Source organism: Myxine glutinosa, chromosome 14 (genome assembly GCF_964187855.1).
Source record: "Myxine glutinosa chromosome 14, kmMyxGlut1.1, whole genome shotgun sequence".
Lineage (NCBI taxonomy): Eukaryota > Metazoa > Chordata > Myxini > Myxiniformes > Myxinidae > Myxine > Myxine glutinosa.
Window position 1 is genome coordinate 10,391,710 of NC_136274.1, and position 19,353 is coordinate 10,411,062.

Sequence of the window (19,353 nt, forward strand, 5' to 3'; positions counted from 1 at the left end):
TACAGACGGACGACGGACACACAGACAGACAGACGACAGACGGACGGACGACGGACACTGGGTGTCGACAAAAACTCAGCTGGACATAGTCCAGTTGAGTTAATAAACTCAGAGGTAAAGCAGCTGGGGACACTTTCTATCTGAGGAAGGCCATGACAATACAAAACAAGAGTGAATTAAAAGGAAAGATTTCACGGGACGAAACAACAACACATTGACACACACAAAAGACAACAAATCGGAAAACTCAGGTTTGGTGAGGTGCAAATGATGAGCTCGGATTTCACCATGCACAGGTGAAGAACCCAAACTTTAGGTGGAACATCAAACGTTGCTCCTGAAATGGAAAATCAAAACTGCTGAAGACGACACAGTGAAGTTATAAATCCCAAAACACGGCCACGTGTAACCACAAATTCATGATACCAGACTGAAGAGCAAGAGCAAAGGTTTGGCTCAGATTTTCAAAATGCAACAACCTTCTCAACAACAAGAGAATTGTTAATGAACAGTTTTGCTTTAGAAATCTTAACAAAACTGAATTTGCATGTTTCCTACATCAGGACTGGCTTTTCCTTTTTAAAGTAGCAACACCCATCTCTACGGGAGCGGCCGAGGTGTCATGTTATTATCCGTGTCATTGTTTATATTATTATTTTTTTGTGATAATATTAATATTATTATGCCATTATCATTATTGTTGTTACTTTTGTTATTGGAAGCGGACTTGGAAAAACGCCCCAATAAGCAGCTACCTATACACCTTAACATGGCGACAGCCTGGTGTTGCCTGAACGGTTAAGGTGGCTGCCTTAATATCTTAGGGTCCTGAGTTCGAGCACCTGTCTTGACGTTGAATTAACACCAGGTGGGGTTGACTCAACCTGTCATCCTTCGGAGTTCGGCAAAATGAGTTTTAGCCTTCTGGTAATGGGGTTCTTGCATCAGCGGCACAGCCGCACACCCAGAGAAATGATGCAGCGAGCAGCCGCAGGCCGCGTACAAAACCACCAACATGGCGACAGACAGACACTAAATTGAATATTTTAGTTGTGCAATTTGCAACAGGTTCCATACCTGCTGCTTGCTGTTCATTGTCCAAATTTCTAGCATCATTTTACCAAATGGTTCTGGTTATTGGATTATTTTCCTTGCAGGAAGTATTTTTAGAAAGTTTAAGTTTGGTTTTACACTTTACTACAAACTAGTACACAAGCTGAGTTTGGACGTTTTTCTTTGTGATCTCACGAAAGCTCTCTGTACTCCGTGTGCTTGTCCACAGACCAGACCATCTGACTAGTCATGTACGGCAGGTTCACCTGCAGGATCGCCCTTTCACCTGCCAGGTTGGTTTCCCTCAAGCCGCACTTGGTATGAGAGGTAACCCATGATGTGTATGGGGAAGATGAGTGCATTGTAAATTTGAGGTTTTAAAAATACCAGTATATACATTGCTTCATGGTGCCGTGAATGCATTGACGTGGTATATTTGACTGTCACACCCACATTTTAGCCAGGTAGACATCATGGGTTTAACATAAGTGAATGGCAAGGTCTGCACTTTAAATTTAGGAGTTTTGATGAAGTACAAATGAAGTACACAATGAGTTTTATTGAGAAAGAAAAGCTTCCTTGAAGGGACACTTTCTGTTTAGCCATTCTGACCAAGAATACTGTAGCATGTACAGGCCCATACCAACCACTCAACCACAGCCGACACTGGGACTGTACACATTGAAGCAGATCACTTCCTGAATGACCATGCTCAAATCAATCTGGAAAAAAGCCGTAGCCGAGCAGAAAATGTGCTTTGGACTCCAAGCGCCGTCTAAACCGCCATGCTGGTCATCATCATAGCTAACTCTAATCTTATCCTCAAGGAGATTCCAAACCAACCCAAACATGCCAGGAACCAATCACATGCAACACTCTTTGCAAATATAACCATTCAATAAAGCACATGGAACGAGACGATGATTTTCTGATGATATGCTTGAGAGAATCAAAATCTCTATGCCTAGTCTGAGAGAGCTGGCTCAAGGCCGGCAAGTCTCGCATGTCACTCAAGCAGATTGGCAGGTAGTGCTAGCAGCCATTTCTCTTCAGGACTGATCTCCCATATCTACTGCCGCAGATGTTACCCCATTCGTGATCTTCATCAATGATCTCTCTGACTATCTGAAAAGTCCTCTCTATCTATTTGCTGATGACTGCACCCTCTGCCGTGACATCCCTCATCCTTCAGCCAGGCCGGCTGGAGCCTCTTCAGACCTTGACAAAATCACAAGCTGGTCAAACACTTGGAACATGTCTTTCAATCCTGATAAATCTCTCATTCTCACTATCTCTCTCCAAAAGGACCATATGGCAAACCGTCCTATTCACAGTGGCCTGCAAAAGTATTCACCCCCTCCAAAGTTTTCACATTTTGATGTCACCTGAGCTTATTTCATGACGCTTTCAAATCAAACGTAATATATATAGTAGGCCGTTCAGAAATTATATGGTGTGAAAATTGTTTTTTATTTCAAAAACGCATACCCTCTAATTTTGTGAGGTTGGACATTATGAACAAATGTGACAACTTTCAGGTGGATCAGTATACATTAAGTGACAGCTCAAGTCATATGTATAAATGAAAAAAGAACCAATTTTTCGGAAAACTAGTGATTTAATATAGCTTTCAATGCTTTACTTTTTAAATCATTTAATTACTCAAAAACATATTTTTCAATTAAGAAAATTATAAGTCATATGTCAAATGTTTTCACATGATAGAAACCACTGTCTTTATCATATTAAGTAGATATCATTAGGTTGTGTTGTCCTCAAATAAATGTTTCTTCAGTGGCTTTCTGATCAATTTCCTGTGTTGTTCTACCACTTGGAAGATGAGCTGACGCTGTTCTTCATCATGAGTGAGGGCAAGGTTGAAATCTGTAGCCAACTTTACGGCACGTTCAGCACAATCATTGACCACACGTAGTGCAGAAACTTTTTCTTGGGCAAGAATATCGTCTTGATTCGAGCTCCATGTTTCAGGATCGCTTTTAAGGAACTCCTTTGACAACTTCAGAGCACAGAAGAGATTGAGAGACCTTCTTGTCACAAACTCAGCTAGCTGCCTCCCTTTGAATGCGTGACTGGCAGGAACATGAACGCTTCTCACATCTTCTTTCATCTCAGGCTTTTCTAAGGAGATTACCACATCCTTTTTCACCTCCACTGCAATTTTGTCAGAGAAGAGAACTAAGCCAACCAAATCTTCACTCAAATACCATAGATGACTCCTCAATTTTGACAGAGCCGTCTTGGCAACTTTTTGATCGACTTCAGAGTAGTCTTCCATAGCCTGAAGAAGGTGTAAGTCATTGGAAGGTGCATTGCAAGTATCATTTGCAGTGAACCATGCTTTTACATACAAGGTGACTGTGAAGAGACAAATACGTCTTAGTGACTGGAATTCATGTGCAGATAGCTGAAACTGGTCGCAAAAACAGGATATCCTGAGGCAGTATATGCCTTTAGCCATCCAGCGTGCACGATGGTATGCTCCAGGTGGGCTGAACTTTACATGTCCTTCCACATTATCTCCAAGTGTGATGAGAGCCAGTCTAATGAATTCCAAATAGTCATCTCTTGGCTGTTTGTCCATTAGTTGACTGCGAAGAAAAGTTATTGCAGAGTCGCGATTGTTTTCAAACCAAACCTTCTCACTGCCATCAAGGCTTGTGGCAAGTGATGCAAACTTGCTTGTGTCAATGGAAGTCCAATGCTTCTTAAAGCGACCGGAAATGCCAATTTATGGTCCAGATGCAACAAAGAATGTGTCAAATACAGCTGAAGCAATGATTTCAAATATGTGATGCCGACAAGCCAAAAACAGTAGGCGTTTGTTTAAGGCATTTTGAATGATTGTGATTGCACCCATATGGAGTCCTGTATTTGTGCTTGTTGTGTCAAAACATAATCCAGCAAGCCATTCAGACACACCATCCCATTCATTGATGAACCTAATGACTGCTTCTCCCATCAGGATTCCAGTACCAGATTGAAGTTTTGGAATGCCAAGAAGCTTTTCTACGTCTTTTCCAGATACAACAACAGGCAAACGATCAGCCATTGTACCATCATTGTCTGGCATCAGCTTGCCATCAAAATGTACAACAAGAGGCGTATCAGGCGAAAAGTTTTCCTGAATAGTTTCTCCAATTGACTTGCGGACTGTCCTTCGAGCTTCATAAAGTGAAGTTGTTGACAGTGTCAGTCTGCTTACAGGGACCTCAGCAGCTTTTAGTGCAGGACCAATGATGTGCATTGCTTCACGTGGTGTAGTTCCAGTTCTATCCAAACTTGCTGCAACTAAAGGGTCTTCTACGATGCAACGTTTGTCCAACTTCATAGTCATTGGAGTTGTTGCTCCTGATGTTTCAGGCGTATCGATTTGTTTTGAGAAATATTTGTTAATCTCCACAGGCTCATCATCATTTGCAGATTCTTCACGGTCTGTTGATTGTGATGAATCATCCAGCACTTCATTAGGGTTCATCACCATCTGTTTTTTTGCTTCCTGTTCTTTTTCAATGCGCATCATCTCTTCACCTTGTCGTTTCTGTCGTTTCTCTTCTCGCTTTTTGAACTGCAAGTCTTCTCCGGTCATTATCATCTTCCTGGGTCCTTGTTGATCTTGAAGGAACTGAAAATCCTGTGGAATTTTGATAAGCTGTTCAGAATTAGCATGTGATAGATCAAATAGCTGATTCAGTTTATGGCTAAAATCAGTCTCCAATTGACCCTGCCTCTCCATTCGCCGTGCCTTGTTTTTCCTAAGAAGGACATACTCCTGATAGAAAGCTTTAAGTTTTGCAATTGCATTTGGTTTGTGCTTTGTGGGAATGTTAGCCATATGCCAAAACTGAAGTACATCATCAATGACATTTGAACAGCTTCTTGGAACATCCAGTTTGTTGATCTTCAAATCGAAGTACAGACGACATAATACTTGACGATTGGTGGGTAATTGATTGCCCTCAAGTGCCGGAATCATTTCTCCCAGCAACCAAATGCTGAGAGAATCCCTTGTTTGATAACCTGCTGCAACTGCTGCACTCATCATTGGTTGATTACTGCAAAAAAGGGAAAAAGAGAAACTTTATTTTTATACAAATATCAAATTCTTGCATAATAACATATATAATATGCAATACATTGTATAATGTATAGTGTATACTAATACATAAGCGTTACAACGTATATATATTATATAATAGATACGTTAGCTCATTCAAAACTTTGGGTCTGTTGAGCTGTCACTTAAATTATAATGGATTGACTTGAAATTTTTGCCAGTTGTTTATTACCTGTTTCCTCATGTTTTGAGCACCTATGCATATCAAATTTCAGATTTTTTTTTCTTTTCTGAACACCCTAATATATAGTCTTCATAAACTACTCTAAAGTGATGAAGCTAAACAATGCAGATAAAATGTGAATAAGTTAGAATGTTAGATTAACAGAGAAAAATCAGATGATTCTCAGTTGCATAAGAATTAAAACCTTTGCCTAATTAACCCAAAATCACTTCAGCAGCAAATTATTTGTTTGAAACGTTACAGAACAAGTGTAATGAGTTTCACCTGTGATTTAATCAGTGATTTAACTGAAAAATTAAGCTCCCCCACTTATCTAAGGAGTTTGAAGGTGCCACTCACTTGATCAACCAACACGGCAAACATGAAGACCAAGGAGCTTTCCAAAGAAGTCAGACATAAAGTAGTGGAGAAGCACCAATTGGGAGAGGGTTATAAGAAGATTTCAGTCACTCATTATCCATTTGAGAACAGTGAAATCCATCATTAGGAAGTGAAAGACGTATCATACCACCAGACTCCACCCATATCAGGTCGCTCATCCATACTTAGCAGCCGAGCAAGCAGAAAGCTGGTTTGTGATGTAACTGTAAATCCAATAATGACTTTGAAAGATCTGCAAGGCTCTATGTCCAAGATGGGGGTCTGTTCATTCATCAACAATATCCTGTTCCCTTCACAAAGCTGGGCTCTATGGACAGGTGGCAAGAAAGAAGCCATTACTGAAAAGGACGCATCTAAAAGCTTGTATGATGTTTGCGAAAAAGCATTCTAATTGTACTGCAGGCAAGTGGAGAAAAGTTTTGTGGTTAGACAAGACAAAAATTGAACTTTTTCGTTGAAATTCAAATCGCTATGTCTGGCGCAAGCCGAACACTGCACATCACAGAGCCAACATCATCCCTACTGTCAGGCATGGTGGTAGTATCATGTTATGGGGCTGCTTTTCATCAGCAGGGACTGGCAAGCTTGTTGGGCTAGAAGGGACAATGGATGCTTAAAAGTACAGGAGAATCCTTGATGAAAACCTGCTTGAATCAGCCATTAATCTGAAACTGGGTAGGAGATTCACATATTTCAGCAGGATGTTGATCTGAAGCACAAAGTTAAAGCTACATGGAGTGGCTGAAGAAGAAAATAAATGTTCTTTGAGTGGCCCAGCCAAAATCCTGACTTGAACCCAAGTGAACATTTATGGCGAGACTTGAAGATCTCAGTCCATCGATGATTCACATCAAACTGGGCAGAACTAGAGTAATTTTCACGTGAAGAATGGGAAAAGATTTCACCATCTCACTGTGTGAAGCTGGTGGAGACCGACCCAAAAAGACTCATAGCAGACATTGCTGTAAAAAGTGCTTCCCCAAGTACTGACCTAAGGAGCCGATTACTTTTGTAACCAGATAATTTTGATTTGTACATGTTTTTGCAGGTATTCCTGACATGTAACCTCCTTCAACTATAACAGTGCTCAGTTTCCTCCCTTCAATTATCAATAAAAAAGTTCATTTGGAAAAATTGCTTCTAGATAATTCATAATTCATCTAAATGTGGCATTATTGGTTGGGGTTTGCAGGCCACTGTACTTTATTAACATTCGTTTTGAGGAAGTTCAGGAAATCAAACTCCTGGGTCACACTATCGGCCACAATCTTTCTTCTTCGACAAACCACTTTTCAAAGTTGTCCTCCAAAACCAGTCGCCGACTGGGCACCCTCCATATTTCAAAGTTCTTCCTTGTCAGACCTAAACTCCTATCCACATACAAGGCCTTAATTCACAGCTTGATGGAGTACTGCTCTCACCTCTGGGCTGGTAACCCTGCCACACACCTTGCTCAGCTTGACGCCGTGGAAACCAAGACCTTCAAGTTTATTGGAATCTCCCGCAATGAAGCCGATTCAATTACTTCATCATCACAGACAGGTTGGTGGAGTCTGTCTTCTACCACCTCCTTTCTGGTGTTGCAACCTCTGCTCTTTCTGTGCTTTGTCCCTCCCCCACTCCCCAGGTTTTCCACAGGACACACGCAGTCCACCATCAACCCCTTCTGGTGAAACTCCCAAAATCCTCAGAACCACTGCTCACTTCCACTCATTTGTTCCTCTTTTATCTCCACCTGTGGAATCAACTTCCATATTCTCTTCAATCTCATCGTACCCTTCAAATCTTCAAGACAGCTGTTTACCACCATCTCAGATCATCCCCATCAAACATCATTATTTTTTTCCACCCCCACTAACCTCCCCCCCCCCCCCCCCCCCTCCTCCTCAAATTTCCAGCTTTACCTTCCTGAGAGTTTGCTTCTATAATCCATCTTGTCTTCCCCTACCCCACATTCCTCCCCACACCCATTATGTGTTCAAGTATCACTCTATTTTGTCCTTCAACTCTGCTGTTGGTGTCGTGTCCCCCGTCCCCGTCCCCGTCCCCCTCTCCTATCCTTTTCTTCTGTTGCGTCCTGATCCGTTTAGTGTTATAGCTCTTCCACGAGGATTGATTATATCCCAAAAGAGAATAAACAAAATCCCAGAATGAGATAACATAGACAGAACATGCCATTATTTAATATACAACAAATTATCTCAATAAAACTACTCCCTTTGGCACCACAACCACCATTCACTCTGTACTCACAAGGGAACCAAGCAAGTGGGAGAGGATGGATAACCGGGAACTTATGTCCAGCAGCTGGTGAACCAACATGCAGAGCAGGGCAGATGACAGGACAAGTGGCGCCGAGCAGACTGCAGGGACCAAGCGGCTCCAACAACCAGCCGAGGAAGGCGAAGGCCCAGAGAGACAACGATCAAGATATCTCTGTGCGTTCAGCTCAACGTATTTATCAATTTGCCCCCGCCGATCCCCACTGTTTCCCCTGAGGTGGACTACAGATCAGCCCACGTTCCACCAGATGAGCTCCCGCGGCACGTGTGATGGCAGCACCAGGCCACCAATCAAGGCTCTACGTGCGCATTGGTTTCACAGCCAATCACGGCCCTACGTGGCAAACTGTCCCTGCACTTTTTCACCAGCCTTAAAGAAACCGAATGGCCTGCACCAGCCAAAATGGCCTGTCACATGGTTCGTTGTTATCCATTGTCATCTGCACTGACCTGGCCTCACCTGGTTCTAGACATGGGGGAACATGAAAACAATGCCTTACCCTCTCAATGCACTGTTTTGGACAGTGTTGTGGACCTGGAAATGCAGCAATGCACAACCTATCCTTATACACATGGACCAAATACATCCAACAAGTTCGAAAAAATACACCATTCCTACAACCTTATGGCCTTGTCCACTAACTACCACCCTACCCCATGGATAATAATACTTCATAAAATGACAAGTCTCATGGCAAATATTCACAATTGCTTTATAAATCTATCCATCATCATAAAAAAACCACCTTTAGAGGCCATTTTCCCCGCAAAGCGGGGGTTGGCCTTTTTCGGGAACCGTGGTTGTTGTTGTTTTTTGGTCCCCTTTTTGAAGCAATGTTTTACGGCCGGATGCCCTTCCTGACGCCAACCCTTTTTGCCGCCTTTAACGACAAACAGGGAATTACCAGTGAACTGGTACTCAATTAGCCGACCTCGGAAGGTATGACAGGCTGAGTCAACCCCCCTGGCGTTAATTCAGCGATCGACCGGGATTCGAACCCAGGATCCTAGGATCCTAAGCCGGCACCCTAGCCGCTAGCCCAACACCAGGGTTCATACATCATCATACTGTTTGCTATTATTTTTATATACAAAATCAAGGCTTCTTGAAGAACCAATTGCAGAGATAAAAGTGCAATGTACTGATAGTGAGTGGGGTAACTTGTGGGCGCTACAGCGAGGTGAATGAACACAGATGGCAGAGAGAACTGAAGAAACAGTAACCTGCAAGTAAAAGAGTTGGGTGAGATAAGCTTAATGGGGTAAGATTGTTGGTAGTGAGGTTGGGAATGACATGAGATGGTAGTGCATTTGCAACCAGATGATCTGACGGAAGAGTTCGATTGAAATGCCTCAGATAAGTGGTTGTTCCACAAACGGAGAGAAGAACAAAAGGTGGGCAGCAAGTGTTGTTTTTGAGAGTTAGCCAGATGGAGGTTACTGGAAGAATGTGTACGAGAGAGAGAGAGAGAGAGAGAGAGAGAGAGAGAGAGAGAGAGAGAGAGAGAGAGAGAGAGAGAGAGAGAATGAATGAGAGAGAGAATGAGAGAATAAGATAATAAGATTGTAGGAGAGATGTTTAAAAAAGGGGGGGGGGGGGTGGTGGTGGTGAGGAGCCATAAACCTGTCTGAAATGTGCGGGCAACATGCCTTGTGCATTGACCTCATCACCGGAGATGCCAATAATGCTGAGCTTCAGACTCAACAGAATCCAGGAGAGACATGTGATGCAGGATAGGAGAGAGAGCGATACTTAAATCAGCTATGGACGAGGACCTCACAGGCTGTGAGCAACTCTGATTTAAGGAATGACTGGATTTGGCTGGCTTTGGGATATGGTCAGCCCAGGAAAGTTGATGGCTGATGGTGAGGCTGAGAAGTTAAAGACTGAACCTCTTCCAGTGACTGATAGTAGCCTTCATGGTTGCAGTTATGTATTTTCTTTGGCTGGAAGAGCATGGGAGGAGTTAAGTTGTTTATGTAATCCTAGCCACCTGGGGTAATTGATTAGGTGAGAGCTGATTGGTTATCCCCTCTATTCACATGAGAGATGTGGGTGGGTCTTTGTGTGATTATTATATATATATATATATATATATATATATATATATATATATATATATATATATATATATATATATATATCAAATGAATCCATTTTTAGTTCTCCAACCTTTAATGAGCAAATAAACAACTGCTCGACGTTTCGATCAGCAACACGGATAAACGTGCATCCACTGACCTATCTCAAGACAACAACATGCATTTTAAGGCCATTTTCCCTGCGGGAAAAAGGGGGGGTGGGGGGTGGGGATACTGAACCACCAATCAATGCCCTTCTGGAACAACTCGTGCCATTTAAATTTAAACCGTAAATCAAAACCAAAACCGTTGCACCACTGAAACCACACCTTGGGATGTTACATCAAAACAACCATTAAATCACACATTGAATCAAACAAAACGTAAAATAATTCAAATAAATCGATGAAAAATAAACAATATGATTGGTAATAATTTATATTCTTGGTGACGCAGTTTCTCTGTTACGTTTCTGCATGATAGGGCCAAAAGCCAGTGGTAAATCCAACACTTCCTCTGAACCCATGGGTGATTAACCTTTCGAGTAAACAATTAACGGAATCACAAATTGGTTTATTACAGAAAGGGTTAAACTTTGCGATCACACCACGGTTTATTCCTAATGACGTCATTGTGTCTCGGGTTGAGTCATCCATCACGGAGCTCTCTGACAACATAAAAAACGAGGTGAGGTCACGTGTGGCTTCTCTTTCACTTCGTCCTCTGTGCCCAACCCGTAACGATTCCAATCTGAACTGGGGGCATCGACGGGCTTTACAAGAATTACATGGGATGGATGACTTAGCGATTTTGCCGGCGGACAAAGGACGTGCTGCAGTTTTGATGGATCGGCATGCGTACAATGAGAAGATGCATGACTTGTTGGTGGACACATCGACCTATGAGCAGCTTCCCTCGGATCCAACCAAAAAGGAGGAACGTAGGTTGAACTCGCTGCTCGCTGAAATGAAAAGAGCAGGTCGACTATCGGCGACACATTACAAACAATTATACAGTAGCAGTGGAGTTGCCCCCAGGGCATATGGGCTGCCGAAAGTACACAAGGAAGGGGTTCCTCTACGTCTCATTGTCTCATGCATCAATAGACCATCATATGCTTTGTCTAAGTTTCTTTCTAACATTCTCAGGCACTTGTTGGGAGAAACAGAGCGAACTTTACACAACAGCTCGGATTTTGATAAGAAAGTGAAGCACGTGACCATCAAACCGCACGGATCCATGGTGTCCTTCGATGTGGTGTCTTTGTTTACCAACGTTCCCATAGCTTTGGCGGTCGAGGTGGCCGGGAGGCGGTTATTACAAGACAATTCCTGGAAACAGACGGGTGGCATGTCAAATCACAAAGATGTGTGTCGTCTTCTCAATGCTTGCCTGTCCTCCACGTATTTCATTTTCAACGGGATATATTATAAACAGGTGTTTGGTACCAGGACGAAGGACGGGAACAGTGGTGAGTTTGAGGTGAAGGTGGGAGTGCATCAGGGGTCGGTACTAAGTCCACTACTATTTGTAGCTGTGATGGAGGTGCTGGCTCAGAACGTAAAGGAGGGTTTACCGTGGGAGTTGTTGTATGCAGATGATCTGGTGTTGATTGCAGAAAGTATGGATGGACTGAAGGAGAAGATGAACAAGTGGAAGGAATGTATGGAGTCAAAAGGTCTGAAGGTGAATATTGGAAAAACGAAGGTGATGGCAAGTGGTAAAGCATGTGGTGAGGTGGAAAGAACTGGGAAGTGGCCCTGTGCTGTGTGCAGGAAGGGTGTCGGAGTGAATTCCATTCAATGTACAATGTGCGCTGAGTGGGTTCATCAAAAATGTAGTGGTTTGAGAGGGTCATTAACCAGTGTGGCAGCTACCTTCAAGTGTAAGGTGTGCACAGAGGGAGCTGCAGATGGAGGAAATGTTGAGTTGGATCTTGGAGACGGCGTGAAGCTGGAAGGTGTGAAAACGTTTTGTTAGCTCGGAGACATGCTGAATGGAGAAGGTGGATCAGACTCGGCAACGGTTGCTCGAGTGAGATGTGCATGGAAGAAGTTTCGGGAACTAAGTGGCATGCTGACGAGGAGGGGAGTGTCGTTGAAGCTGAAGGGAAAGGTGTATGCTGCATGTGTGAGACGTGTTATGATTTATGGGAGCGAGACATGGGTAATGAACGTAGAGCAGCAACGAAGGCTGGAAAGGGTTGAAATGCGAATGGTTCGGTGGATGTGTGGAGTATCGTTGAGAGAGAGGAAGACAAATGATGAATTGTGAAAGATGATGGGAATAGAGCCTGTGATTGATGCTGTGAAGAGAAACAGTTTGAGATGGTTTGGTCATGTGTTGAGGAAGGATGAAAGTGACTGGTTGAGAAGAGTGATGGAAATGAATGGAGAAGGAAGTAGAGAACGGGGAAGACCGAGAAAGACTTGGCTAAAGATGGTGGAAGAAGAAATGCGGGCAAGGGGGTTAACAAGGGGGGATGCAGAAAATAGGGCAAAATGGAGAAGATTGTCATGCTAACCCCCGCTCTTGCAGGGAAAATGGCCTTAAAATGCCTGTTGTTGTTTGTTGTTTGGTACCACCATGGGCTTTCCTGTATCTGCTGTGGTGGCAAACATGGTGATGGAGGATTTGGAGGAACGCACCATCCCATCCCTCATTACACAGCCAAGTGTATGGTTTCGTTATGTGGATGACACGTTTGTCATCTGTCCCAGCGAGTCAATTAGTAACATGCATGAGGCTTTTGGGAAGACCTTTCCTACCATGAGTTTCACCCTTGAAAAGGAACGGAATGGATCCATCACCTTCCTGGACACCATGGTGACAAGGGGTCCAAGAGTAAATTTGAACATCACTGTTTACAGGAAACCCACTCACACTGACCGGTACTTAGATTTTGACTCTTGCCATCCCATGGACCACAAACGAGCTGTTGTGCACGCCCTCCTTAAAAGAGCTTGTGATTTACCATCGACAATCAAAGATAAAAGGAAAGAGGTAAAACATCTACAAGATGTACTGAAGACCAATATGTACCCGGACAGATTGTTACCAAAAAGGATGCGATCTTGGCGAAGCCTCGCAACACGTTTCACACAGCTACAACCAAAAGGTTATTGTGCTTTGCCTTTTGTGCCGGGGGTGTCCCAAAGGATTGGCAGAGTGTTCAAATTGGCAGGTGTGAGGGTAAGTTACAAACCTATGTTCACCATGAAACAGGCACTTATGCATGTTAAGGATAAGCTTCCAAGGAATGACTGGGCAGGGGTGGTATACAGGGTTCCCTGTGTTTGTGGGGCTGAATATATTGGTGAGACAGGGAGAACATTAAGACAACGGGTCAATGAGCACCGCAAGGCCTTCGAGTGCAACTATCCAAAGAGATCTGCCATTGCCAAACATGGTCTTAAGGCTGGCCATGTTCCCCTATGGGATAATGCCAGCATTTTGGGGGCAACCCCCAGTAAACAAAGGAGGATTTTGGAGGTATGGCATTTGGAGGAGTCTGTGGTGTCGCTCACAGAGGAGGTGTTGGATTTACCATTAGCTTTTGGCCCTCTCATGCAGAAACGTACCAGAGGAACTGCGTCACTAAGCATATAAATTATTACCAATGATATTGTTTATTTTTCATCGATGTATTTGAATTATGCTACGTTTTGTTTGATTAAGGGTGTAGTACTGGTGAACAGGTGATTTTTTTTTTTTTTTTTTAGCTGAACAGTTTCCTTATAGTCTTATAAACAAGAATCATGCTATTAGAGGTCATAGAAGTACCCCTAATTATTGAAAAATTCAAATTTCAATTCAATTCAATATAATATTTTGCATGAAATTTGTTATAACTTGGGAAATGCATCATTCTTTTGGGCTGAAATTTGGACAGGATATTCAGAATATCATTTCCTTTAAAATGATAAAGGCTTTTGTTTATAGGAGTAGCCATTGTGGATTTATTGAAGGACAACCAAGTTTTATCTGGTAATTGGCATAATTAGCTAATTAGTGAACATTTGACATAATTTCACAAAATCCTCTCATCAGGTAGTAGAGTAACACATGTATAATACATGTACCAAGTTTTGTGTGAAAAGAATGATAGGTGACATAGAAGATAGAAGCAGAAATGTGTTCTTTGTTTCTCCTTGTTTTTTATTGACGGTCTAATTTATGCAAATTATATGCATGTAATATGACAAAGAAGCGTTGAAACTGGTCTGAGTTAAAGCCAAGATTATATCTTTCAAGAAAAACTGAAAATTAGATATTAACTTGACTTTGTTTTTGTGTAAAGGCCTCTCAAAGGTACCGATGTAGTTTTCTCAATTTTTCACCAGTACTACACCCTTAAACGTGTGATTTAATGGTTGTTTTGATGTAACATCCCAAGGTGTGGTTTCAGTGGTGCAACGGTTTTGATGTACGGTTTAAATTTGAATGGCACGAGTTGTTCCAGAAGGGCATTGATTGGTGGTTCAGTGTCCCCACCCCTTTTTCCCTTATATAAGGGAGGGTACAGAGTTGTTTTGCTTTACTCTTGAGAAAGGTCAGTGGATGCACGTTTATCCGTGTTGCTGATCGAAACGTCGAGCAGTTGTTTATTTGCTCATTAAAGGTTGGAGAACTATAAATGGATTCATTTGATTTTAATCCCAACCGCACGTCATTACTTAATATATATACACTACCGGTCAAAAGTTTGAGAACACCTCAATTTTTCCAGTTTTTGTTGAAATTTACGCAGTTTAATGTCTCAATGTACTCTGAAATGAAGCATAGAACAAATAAACAATTGGAGATTAAAAAAAGAAATCATAGAATCATTTTGTTTAACAAAATTTAATCTAAATTTTTGACTCGGCAAAGTAGTCACCTTTTGCAGATATAACCGCCGAACACACTCGTGGCATTCTTTCTACAATGGAAATCAAATATTGTTCAGGAAGTTCTTCCCAACGCTATGGCAGAAGTTCCCACAAATGTGTTGCACTTGTAGGTTGCTTTGCTTTCACCCTTCTGTCCAGTTCATCCCAAACCAGCTCGATGGGGTTTAAGTCTGGAGACTGTGCTGGCCATTCCATGATTTGAAGCCTACCGTCTTGTTCTTTTCCTCAAAGGTAGTTTTGACATAGCCTGGAGGTGTGTTTAGGGTCATTATCTTGCTGTAGGATGAACCCCTGACCAACTAGGCAAAAACCAGAGGGTATTGCATGGCACTGCAAAATGCTGTGGTAGCCCTTTTGGTTCAGGGTGCCAGTCACTGTGCAAGTCGCCGACTCTGGATCCAGCAAAAGAGCCCCAGACCATCACGCTTCCTCCTCCATGTTTGACAGTTGGTGTCACACACTGTTGAACCATCCTTTCGCCTACTCGACGGCGTACAAAAACCCTGCGTGATGAACCAAAGATTTCAAATTTTGATTCATGGTCCATAAGACCTTCTTCCAGTCTTCAGTAGTCCACTGGCGGGGCTTCATGGCCCAGGCAAGCCTCTTTTTCCTATTTTGCCATCTTAGCAATGGCTTTCTTACTGCCACTCGACCTGTCAAACCTGCAGCTCGAAGTCTTCTCTTCGCAGTTGAAACTGAGACTTGCTTACTTCGACCAGTGTTAAGCTGTGCGTGAAGCTGTTGTCCTGTGAGCCGCCTGACACGCAAGCTGTTGACTCTCAGAAACTTGTCTTCTGATTGTGTTGTGGCTTTGGGTCTGCCAGACCTCTTCCTGTCAGAGTTTCCTCCAGTTTCCAATATACTACTTCCTGCAGTGCAATATTGTCCAAATAATGCTTCAGAGGGTGTGATAACAGTCTGTTCCAATACTGCTTTTATACAGACAGGAGGGTTGTAATCAAGTAATCAGCAGGTTGTTGGAACAGGACACCTGTAGGAATTGTTTGCATCAACTTTCAAGGCTTAATTTACTTACATTGCTGCAGAATAGCTGTAAGTTGTTAACCCATTACTTGTTCCCTGAAGAAGGCCTTTTTTTTTTACAATATAACTGTGTAATTTACATTATTTTCCCGTTTTTGCTAACCGAAACTTTTTTTATTTTTTACCTCGAGCAGTTTACTGCTTACCTTTGTACCATTTCAGGTTATTCACTGGACATTAAACTGCGTAAATTTCATTAAAAACTGGAAAAATTGAGGTGTTCTAAAACTTTTGACCGGTAGTGTACATATATATATATATATATATTTTTTTTTGTTACGGCTATGGGTTTCAGGTGTCCCACGAGGGGGAATCCCTGGTTCTCCTCAAACTTACCGGGTCTGAGGCTACCAATCACAAACAACTTCGTACCACGGCAGGTTGCCAGCCAACCTTAAATGCAAATTTGTCCACCACATGGTCCCAGGGTTCTCCGTCTGACCACCGTTTACCTATGCCACGTGGCTTTCCAATCGGGGGACGCGCCCTTAGCTATGCACCAATCATATCTCAAGTGGATCTTAGAGCGGCTGAGCAACCGCTGGTGCATACCGGACTGTAATGAGCCAATCAATTGGAGATTAATTATAACCTTTAACCGAAGTGTGAACAATGCTGGATCAATGGAGGAAATGACAGACATGGACAGACTGAAAAGGAACGCTAACAAGAGACGTATTGTTTATAAAAAACAGGGACAATCTTAAATGTGGGATCATACAAGAAAAAAGGGGGGGAAGGAACTCGAGCACTAAAATGTGCAGGATGTGGGAATGGGGGGGGGGGGGGGGGGGGAGAGATGGAGGAGGGAGGAAGGAAGGGGTACATGCAAAGTGAACAACGGAGGAATGCAGATTCAAAATGTACAAGCAATCACAAGCAATGGAAAATGCAGCGATATTTACAAAGCAAAGGAAATGGACTCGTAGACTTAATCCTATGCCTTACCTACCGGATATACACAAATACATTGTACCCATCCGCGGAGGGAGACAAGACAGAAAGAGGTGAGCCTCATGTTCACAAGGCGGAGGCCTCAACACAGTTCTTACAATTCTTGCATCCACACAATTCCTTGCAAGATAATCCAGACATGCAGCAGGAACATCATTGCCCTTCACAGCACGATTTTGCATAGATGCAGTGTACACCTTCCAGTGTAGTATTGGGTGTGTGGTTCTGTGTCATCCATTGGATAAGTAGCTCCTTATTGATTGCAGCCGTCCGTGCTCTTCGGGCGAGGGGGCGCCAATATTTGCTTGTGATGCTCGATGGCAAATCACTGTCTGATATGGCAAACGTCTGGCATGCAGTACCAGCGCATCCTTCATAGAAGGTAAATTCTGCTCACATGGTGAGGACAAGGCACGGTAAACCCTGTAGTGGGTCTCGATGTCCTCCCACGTCAGGAATCCATAAATGTGGGCACATTAATCGTTTAAGTTGATGAATGAGGAGGTCACTCAGAATGAACTCCTCTCTAAGTGCAGAAAATATTTTCTGGAACTCCTCTGAATCCCTCAGCAATGCCAACACGTTATTTTTGCCTTTTCCGTGAAAGCACTGGTGGTGTCACATCCAGTGTACACATGAAGGCCAACCAAAACACTTTCAAAACGCCCTCTCCTAATGAATGAGTGAGCATGTCCAGATCAAAGACATGCATTCGGTTCTTCACACCAGTGGAGAACAAGAGATGGCAGGTTAGAGCATGACTGAGGAATACAGAGATTACCGCAACATCTGAGTTGGGGCTGTGGGTAATCACGGTGCAGAAAACGCTGCTGGAATGCCTCGCGTTCAGAAACAAGCGAGTGGCTGCCCCCTTCGTGATCAGATTTCAGTTCTTCAATCATTTTCACAGTTGCCGTCTAACCGTGAATATCCATTCGGTGGCAGTGAGCCATGTGTGATGAACACACAAGCATCACCTTGAATGACGCGGTCCATGGATGCCCACTGACGGAACAAAAACTCGACGAAGTCCTCTTTATTCATCCCGTTTGTGAGATACCTTTTCCATTGAATGGGGAGCTTCCAATTCTCATTTGTTTCGCCCATTCCATCAGCACAACAAGCTCTCTCGTTCTGGATACTTGTGCTGTGAATATTTGGCGGTGACAAAGTCCACGCGGGTGCTGTGAAACTTTTTAAGCGAGGTCCAGAACTCGCCTGAGTACACCTTCAGCCAAAGAGCGAAAGGTATCGTGAACGTAACGCATTTGGTGGATTAGACCCATACCATCGATGATGAGTGCACACTTTTCAGGTAGAACCGATAATAAGCAGTTCGGTGACATGCTCTCGACCACATCAAGGAGAGCAGCTTTGATCGTCTTCGCAAGGCGTCCGTCAACTGTGGCAAGCGGCATGGACGCAGGAGATAGGAAAAAACACAAAACCGAGCGTAGGTCGAGTCAAACCCTCTAGTCTGAGCAATGATTAGCATCCGTGTGAGAAACCGAGTAATTTCCTAGCACTACATCCTTAGCAGACGTAGTCATAGACTTCGATGCATGCGTGAATGTCTTCAATTTGTTGGCTTTGATAGTGGCAAAGAAATTGTCTGCTAAACTCGAACACAGCACGACTCTTGGACACAACCCAACTCTCCTCCACACAGCAGGACTCGGTTAGACACAGCAGGACTCTCTTGTGCACAGATTCTCTGGACCGTGAAATAATGTACACTGTTAGTCCAGTGAATGGTGGATTGGGATGAAACGACTGATGCTTCAGCTGGTGGCCTAATATTGTTTTGTTTTCCCCACCCTTTGTCAAAAAAGATGGGGGGGATATTGTAATCGGCTATGTCTGTCTGTCCATCAAGCTATCTCCTCCCAAATGGCTGGGCAGAAATTCACCAAACTTGGTAGTTATGATGGGCACGTGGCACGAAGGTGCAAGACTATCATTTTTGGCACTGCCCACTGGGAACCTTTTGCCATCTTTTAGCTTCACTTTTTTTTTCTTTTTTTTTTTTCCATCTACAAGATCGAGGCTCGTGAAAGAGCTAACATTAATCACAAAAAAAATCAAACCGACACATAAAACACAAAATAAGGGGAGTGGTAGACAAGATGGGGAGAGAAGGGGAAGGACACAAACACAACATTTGAGAGCAGGGACATCGAGAGAACTGTGGGAGGGAGAGGGCTTGGGGGGGAGGTGGGAGAGGTATAAAACATATGGACACTGCAAGGACTTCCAGGAAAGAAGTTGGTATTTCAAAAAAGTGGGTCTGTGGTGAATTAGCGGGGGTAGAAAAGATCAAGGTTTTGGAAGGGGGAAGATAAG

General features: G+C 43.2%; 1 protein-coding gene across 3 annotated transcripts in view; it reads left to right on the forward strand.

Moving 5' to 3' along the window:
* Positions 1-19,353, forward strand: part of LOC137439424 (POZ-, AT hook-, and zinc finger-containing protein 1) — an 89,372-nt gene that overhangs the window by 38,951 nt on the left and 31,068 nt on the right. For 2 of the 3 annotated variants that reach the window (XR_010986926.2, XM_068135164.2), the window contains exon 3: positions 1,283-1,380. Coding sequence is in view for 2 of the 3 variants with exons in the window: in XM_068135164.2 (XP_067991265.1) it covers positions 1,283-1,380 (98 nt within the window). In the remaining variant the exon portion in view is untranslated. The remainder of the gene's footprint in view (positions 1-1,282; positions 1,381-19,353) is intronic. The other variant, XM_068135163.2, reaches the window with a different exon arrangement.